The 7,879-nt window shown below is 42.0% G+C and overlaps 1 protein-coding gene across 1 annotated transcript; it reads left to right on the top strand.

Moving 5' to 3' along the window:
• The first annotated feature begins 2,346 nt into the window (after positions 1-2,346).
• LOC120660551 (cytochrome P450 81Q32-like) lies at positions 2,347-7,572 on the top strand. The gene is made up of 3 exons (XM_039939124.1): positions 2,347-3,310; positions 5,407-5,765; positions 7,167-7,572. The coding sequence occupies exons 1-3, from the start codon at positions 2,390-2,392 to the stop codon at positions 7,426-7,428; spliced, it is 1,542 nt and encodes a 513-aa protein (XP_039795058.1). The 5' UTR covers positions 2,347-2,389; the 3' UTR covers positions 7,429-7,572.
• The last annotated feature ends 307 nt before the right edge of the window (positions 7,573-7,879 follow it).

Raw genomic sequence — 7,879 nt, 5'->3', positions numbered from 1 at the left:
CATGTTAATTTAGTGATTTCTCATCCACTAATCACCTTATAATCAACAAAAATAGAAAAGCCCTATCATATATTTTTGCCTTGAGTTTTTCCCTCAACATAAACTCCAAATTAATTCATGGCATCAATGCACACTCATTTTTTTCTCTTGGACCAACGTATATTTATTTCTTCTCAAGAAAATGTTAGTCCACAAATATTTTCATTAATTATCAAAACTCAAATTAGGAGTCTAGATGCTTTCACACTCATGAAAAGATGTGTAGCCTAATGGTTACAAGAGCATCGTTAGCACCTCAGATGCTAGGTTTGACTACCATGGGAATGAGTATTATTCTAGGATTTGACAACGTTGTGGTTTCAGTGATAAGCGACATTCCTTCGACAGCAAAGCGCCTATGGTGAATTCAGCAATCTTGAGAATTGGCTGGCTAAGTTTTTGATGATGCTCACAAGGGTAGAGTTTCCGTACGTGGGTTCATAAAGGGTGAATGTATGTGCATTATAAGTATCTGAGTTATACTATGTAATTAAAAAAACAGTATGCGGCTAGCTGCATGGGATTAGATTTGAAAAAGAGATGCACAATCCCTGCCCCCCGCCCCACCCCCCACCCAGTATAGATGCTGATATGCCCAAGCCAATACACACTATGCCTGTAATACTGTAGCTTGCCGTAATCTTCATATTCCAATAAACATGCAGCCGGAAAAACTAACAAAAGTTACAAAATCACTATAGCAGATCTATGTAGAATTAAAAAATTCTTAAGAATTATCAGAAATTTAATTACTAAAAGACATCTCAGAGACAGCTTTTGTTTAATTCTCTATTTAATTGCAAAATCACTATTTCAGTTATTTTCTTCAGAATAGTTGGGTATTCCTAGGAATACCCATGCATCCATATATATACTGGCTTCAGCAAAGGTGGCCGCCACACAGTTTAGGGGTGAAACTTCAGGCATATATATACAAAGCCTGACCAATAATTGGCCATTTTATTACTAGTCTGCTGCTACAAATCAGCGATCGAGGTGCTACAGATAGTAGAATTTGATTGTAGTCGCCTAGAATTGCGAATTGGTCATCACCAATACTTTTTAATTCAACTATTCAGGCAAGAGGGTCGTTGGTGACCGATCCACACATTCTCTAGGTGTCTATGAGACCGTACGGAAAGACAACTTGTTCTTTCTAAAACCACTTTTAATTAAGAAGTGTCCATTCTCAATGTCATTGACATTTGAGGTCACTTAAGTCAATAACCGGTTAGAATGACAAACAAATCTTAACCACTCACTCCTATAAAAAGAGTTAAAAAAATATTTGATCGATTCTGTATATCACATCAAATATCCATGTCAACGATGGCAGGCCCTGTAAATGGATGGATTAGGGTTTTTTGAGATTTTATCGGTTTTGGGGCTAAACGGAAATGGTAAATAAACACAAACGAAAACATTAAAGCCACCTCCTACTGTTCCCAAATATTGATATTTTGGGCCGGTATTTTTTCACAATAGATAACATGTTGGGCCTGCTAACTGGGCCAAATTAGGTCAGATTCTTTCTCCTCTCGGCCTACTATCTTCCTAACAGCCCAGCTGTTCCGGAAATTAAGCCCAAGCCAAGATTGACTCTTGTTTTTTTTTCGAACCCAACATATTCGAATTTCCTAAATTGATACCTCGCTCGCCCGAATGAATTGGTTTTCCTTTTTCTTCCACTAAATTCTTCTAGATTAGATAATCTATCCAGCCCTGGTTTCGTAAATCAAATCATTTGATATTCAAAGTTCCTCTTGTTTGCGTTTTTATAACACTTAGAGCATCTCCAGCAATAATTCCTACTTACAGCTAGGGGTGGTAAAGGGCCCAACATTTTGAACTAGAAAATCTAAGGATCGGGCCCTAAAAGGGCCGGGCTCTAAACATATGTATTTTTAAACTAAAAATTTTAAAGGCTTTATTGGACTGTGAAGAGGCCATTAGGGCCATGGCCCATTACCACCCCTGCTTACAGCCTCTATTTTTATCGGGAAAGGTGGGACTTACACGATTCGGCTCAGCAGGGCGACGCTCGAGGCTTCGGTACGATCAAGTAGAGGCTTCCCTAGTCACCTGTGGGAGATGGGGCTGGGAGGGAAAATTTAGGTGCCTCCCTACTTTAAGAAAAGGAATAGGGGCCTTTTTAGAGTGGATTTTTGAGCTCTCTATCCCTATCTTAAAAGTTGGGATTCTAAATAGAGACTCTGTTGAAGTTGTTTTTACTATAGATTTTTGTATACAAAAATAAATCAATTAGAGCGTCCACCGTACAATAAAAAGACGTCCACCGTACCACCAAAGCAAGCAGCGGATCGATCGGAGTGAGCGAGTCCAATCCACGATGGATACCTTGACCACCATTGCCGCCGTCATCGCTGTCCTCCTGCTAGCACTACTGCTCGCGCTGGCTCAAGCCTCACGACGCGGAACTCGCCGCCGCCGGAACCCGCCGGGGCCGGTCGCTCTCCCCGTCATCGGCCACCTGCACCTCTTCAAGAAGCCCCTGCACCGCACCCTGGCGCTCCTCGCCGCCCGCCACGGCGCCGTCTTCCAGCTCCGGTTCGGCACCCGCCGTGTCGCCGTCGTGTCGTCGGCCCAGGCCGCCGAGGAGTGCCTGGGCCCGCGCGACGTCGCGTTCGCCAACCGCCCGCGGCTGCCGTCGGGACGGATCCTCTCCTACGACTGGACCACGATGGGCACGGCCAGCTACGGGCCCTACTGGCGCCACGTCCGCCGCATCGCCGTCACCGAGATCCTCTCCGTGCTCCGGGTGCAGCAGTTCGCCGACGTCCACGAGCGCGAGGCGCGGGCCATGGTGCGGGGCCTCTACCGCGCCGCCGCGCGCGGCCGCGCGCGGGCTCGGGTGGAGCTCAAGTCGCGCCTGTTCGAGCTGCTCATGAACGCCATGATGGGGATGATGTGCGCGCGGACGTACTACGGCGAGGAGGCGGCGGCGGAGGTGAGCGAGGAGGCGCGGTGGTTCCGGGAGATGGTGGAGGAAACGATGGAGCTGAGCGGCGCGTCGACGGCGTGGGACTTCCTCCCGGCGTGGGCGCGGTGGCTGGACGTGGGTGGGGTGGGGCGGCGGCTGCTGCGGCTGCGCGAGGGCCGCACGAGGTTCCTGCAGGGGCTGATCGAGGAGCAGAGGAAGGAGATGGAGAAGGGAGCGCCGGCCAGGAGGACCATGATCGGAGTGCTGCTGACGCTGCAGAACGAGGATCCCGAGGCCTGCCCGGACCAGCTCATCCGCACCTTGTGCTTTGTGAGTAATCGCTTTCTTTCTAGTTTCTGCAAGTAAACCTTTATTATTATCGACAAAATTTCTGAATAAAATCCGATCTCGTTTCAAATTTGAATGTATGTACGGGAATTTTTGTATTAAAATTCTAGATCTTATTATCTCGAATGCAGTAATTTCATTAGAATCCAATCTCCAATGCATGCGGCTGAGCTGCTTTCTCACGTGCACGGCATTGCCGCCAACTTGCCTGGAATCATGCTCACCGCTGCCTGGAATCATGCTCTGTATCCAACGCCAGACTTTGGAGTTTTATCCAGCTGATGTTATCAAAAAAAAACCTTGACCTGCGGGGCTAAGATCGCCCCCACGGTATTGTTTGAGAGGTAGAATGAACTTCTCATAGCAGGCCAAAAAAACCCCTGAACCCCTGCCTCACCCGTACACGGGGGCCCATCGCCTTGTGAGTTAGGCCGGGCTCCACAGTGCTTTGGACATGAGGTAGGCGAGGGGGTTTTTTTACCCGCAGGCAGAAATTCGTCCCGGCTAGGGATCGAACCCACAACCTGCGGAGTGCCGCCGGACTGCCGTGACCAACTGGTCCGACATGCTTTGGCTCCAGCTGATGTTATCAAAACCCAACTATATTTGTCGCGCTATAGGCCACGCGGGATGCAAGCATCGTACATGTGTCTTGATGCAAATCATGCCTCGTGCCACTTGCATTGTTCAAGTCTGTTAAGATCCTTTTAAACCTTTTTGTTGGGATCAAAATCTGGTACAGCAAAATGGTTTTCTCACTAGCCGTAAGATAAAATTTCAGTGAATTTTTTGTAGAGTTATACGAAATGTCAGTGATTTTTTTTACAAAGTGTACATAACCCAATGATTATTACAAAACATAACTGACAATTGGCTAACTGGGGAATGAACAAAGGAAAAATGATCTAAACCAATCCTAAGGATATGCTTCCATCCGTGATTGGCTATCTCCAAGGCGACGGTCTACGGTCTCTAATGCAAGACTCGCACTTTGTAACAGCATCTTGATCGTATTTTTATGCTACAATTGCACCCATAAGCGCAACCAATAGGTCCCCTTGAAAACAGCCTGCATAAATGATGAATACTTGGTTTTGTTAAAAATAATATCATTGCGGCATCTCCAAATAACCCAACACAATGCAACTTCCCCCACCAAAACAACACGCCTCTCGTTGTTATTAAAATTTGAGAGCCAAATTCCTAGCATATGGGAAATCGATCTTGGTGGGGTTAGCTCTGTAGCTAAATAGACTATCTTCCATATCTCCTTTGCATGGTGACAATCAAAGAGGAGATGTGTAATTGATTCATCACAATTACATAAGTAACACTTCAAACTCCTATTCCAATTCTTCCTCGCTAGATTATTTTTTGTTAGGATAACTCCTCTTTGGAGAAACCAAAAAAAGATCTTTATCTTTGAGAGGAATTTTTAGTTTCCAAATCAATTTGTGGCGAAAGGGAGCATGTTAGTTTATTTTATGGAGGTACATAGATCTAACAGTAAAAATCCCGTATTTATGTAAATTCTGTCTAAAGTTAGTGAATGAATGTGTCGGAAGTTATACTTTGTTAGGTTTTTGGATTTGAGAAAGAAAATGTTCGCAACCATATGAATGACGTCAGAAATGCACATCGCCACTGATGGAATGTATCATAGACTTGGAGTAATGAAGAGCAGCTGAAGCTGAGGATGGCCGGGTGTGGTGTAGACAGATGTTGCAACTTCCAGCTATTCGTTGATTTCCTGTTCGTTCAGTAAATTATCGGCTATATATACGTTAGAAGCTTTGCTAGAGATTCTTTTCGCTGAAGAAGTTCTACTTACTCAAAATCACAAATGGGGGCATGAATTCATTTTGCGACACTATAATACACATCTTTACAATTTAAGAACTTCTAGCAAAAATGCCATAGTTGTAGGATGTCCTGCACGTTGATCTTTAGACTTTCCGGTGTTTGTTTTCTTTGAATTTACATTGATGTGTGTTTCTAGTTTTCTTGAATGAAAATACAAATAATGGAGGGGTACTCATTACTCAAATATGTCTTTTCCCTGCAAATGGTCTTTAAAGAGCTCCCGGGAAGCTGGAACAAGTACTTCAGCAGACACAGTCGAATGGGCTATGTCGCTGTTGCTAAACAACCCTCCGGTGCTGGAAAAAGCTCGCCAAGAGATCGACGCATGCATAGGGCAGCCAGTACGCCTAATCGACGCGACTGATCTGCCAAAGCTGCACTACCTTCGGTGCGTCATCATGGAGACCTTTCGTCTGTACCCACCAGCACCACTTCTCGTTCCTCACGAATCCGCCACGGACTGCACGGTGGCCGGGTTTCATATCCCCAAGGGGACAATGCTTCTAGTGAATACATTTGCAATCCATAGGGATTCTGAGCTATGGGATGAACCAGAAAGCTTCATCCCTGAAAGGTATTGCTTGTGTTATCAAATTATTCCTTATTTCCTCTTGGTTTGTATACACAAGCCTAATTAGAATTAATATAAAAATAGAGCTTATAGCTAGTAATTATAATTATCTATCTTACTCTCTTTCATCTATTAAATATTCTAGCACATACGCTAAATGCATATTAATTCATTTTATAGTTGCAATAGATTTCATTTTGCATCACACCTCCAACTATGTTTGATATATATTTAATTGAATCATTTGTGTGTGAATTAGTATTCTTATCTCCTTCATTATACATGAATACATGGTGACACATTTTGTGGCCACTACTTTTATATAAACAATACCATGATAAAATAGTAATTTAGAATTTTATATTGGTGCACTTTAATATTTTATTATAATTATATTTTAGATTCAGATTTAGGGGGTTACTTTAACTTTAATAATGACATAATTGGATAATTTATATGCAAAAATAGGAGGTTATTTGCATTATTTTTGTAATAGTATAGATGAGTAATTTACACGAAGATTAGGGGTTACTTCAGATTTTTTTTAGGAAAAAGTTCAATGTACTCCCTTCAAGTACTGACAAAGTCTAAATAACCTCATAAAGTATAACTTGGTTCAATTTACCCCCTAAACTATGCAATTTAGTCTTACCCTCATATATAATTTGTCTTTTTTGTTTGTCCATACACAAGTTGAATTTTAATTTCAAATTAGTCCACGTAGTGGTAGACATCACAATGCATATACACAAGTTGAATTTTAGTCCACGTAGTAGTAGACATCACAATGCATATTAAAAAATTTTGTCATAATTTTTTCTCATTATTTTTCTTATAATTTTATACTCCAATGTTTAATTTATTATTAAATATCCTAACCTATCAAAATAATTATAAAAAATTATGATGTATTTTTTTAAGATGTGTTATGATGTGTACTATCATATTGTAAAATTTCAACTTAAAACTCCACCTATGCATGGAGAAATGAAAAAGACAAATTTTTATTAAGGGGTAATTTGAACCAAAAGGCATAGTTTGGGGTGTAAAATGGACCAAACGATAGTTCAGGGGGTTATCCAAACTTTGGGTATAGTTCGAGACAGTAATTTAGACTACATGTTTAAGAGATTACTTTAGTCTGTTTTTATAATGACAGATGTTGATAATTTATTAGGAAAGATAACATATCCGATGACTATTATGATTAGAGTTGTCGGATTGTTGCCGAATTTTTCTAAATTTTGTGAGAATTTCTAGATTTTTCTATTTTAAAGTGTCTACGAGTATCAAGGTGGTTTTACGTGGATGCTTTAAAAAATATCCAATTAGTAATATTGATAATAGTAAGATAGAAATGCTATTTCGGTGCCATATAGCATAATGTGCTTTTCACTCTCATAGGTTTCAGAATGGGAAGAGTGAAGGCAAGATGTTCATCCCGTTTGGTATGGGAAGGCGGCGATGTCCGGCAGAGAACTTGGGCATGCAGATGGTCGGCCTTGCTCTTGGAACTATGATCCAATGCTTCGATTGGGAAAGAGTTGGAGAGGATCTTGTGGACATGGCTGAGGGCTCTGGCTTAACCTTGCCGAAAGAGGTGCCTTTGGAGGCCTTCTATGAACCTCGCGCTTCTGCGATCCATCTTCTTTCAGGCATTCAGTAGAGTTGTGAGGTTCATTATTGTTCTTGTTTGTTTTAATGGTATTTAATATTTATAAGGCCATGGACAGTACTGCTAAATAGCATGCTTATATGTGGCAACAATGTCTATATATTAGGCATAATCATTTTTTTGAGGGGTCTAGGCATAATCATTTAGCCCAATTGTGTAACCCGGCTCCATTTGCAAAACTGTATTAGCCCATCGAAGCTCTGTTTGGAAGTTGGGCTTGACTCTTGATTGCGTATCCAAGCTCCATGCCCTGCAAATCAGCCCGGAGGCCCTGTACGTTCCAGTAAGGTAGAGCTCTGATATTACAATTTCCATTTTCCAGCTAGAATTTGGAAAGTGCTTAGTTTGTAACAGCCAACCCATTTGTATTTGCACTAGAATTCCTAAAATTTGTCTGCAAATTTCTCAAAGCCGAAGCAAATTGAATATGATTCCTAGGAAA

The sequence above is a fragment of the Panicum virgatum genome, chromosome 2N (assembly GCF_016808335.1).
Source record: "Panicum virgatum strain AP13 chromosome 2N, P.virgatum_v5, whole genome shotgun sequence".
Classification (NCBI taxonomy): Eukaryota; Viridiplantae; Streptophyta; class Magnoliopsida; order Poales; family Poaceae; genus Panicum; species Panicum virgatum.
Note: the sequence above shows the minus strand (reverse complement) of the source record. Positions and strands in the feature narration are given on the sequence as shown.

Bases quoted from the DNA above. Each gene is read 5' to 3' on its own strand.
- LOC120660551 (XM_039939124.1), top strand. From the start codon at position 2,390: ATGGATACCTTGACCACCATTGCCGCCGTCATCGCTGTCCTCCTGCTA. The intron at 3,311-5,406 runs GTGAGTAATCGC...TGGTCTTTAAAG, and splicing joins TCATCCGCACCTTGTGCTTT to AGCTCCCGGGAAGCTGGAAC. The intron at 5,766-7,166 runs GTATTGCTTGTG...TCACTCTCATAG, and splicing joins GAAAGCTTCATCCCTGAAAG to GTTTCAGAATGGGAAGAGTG.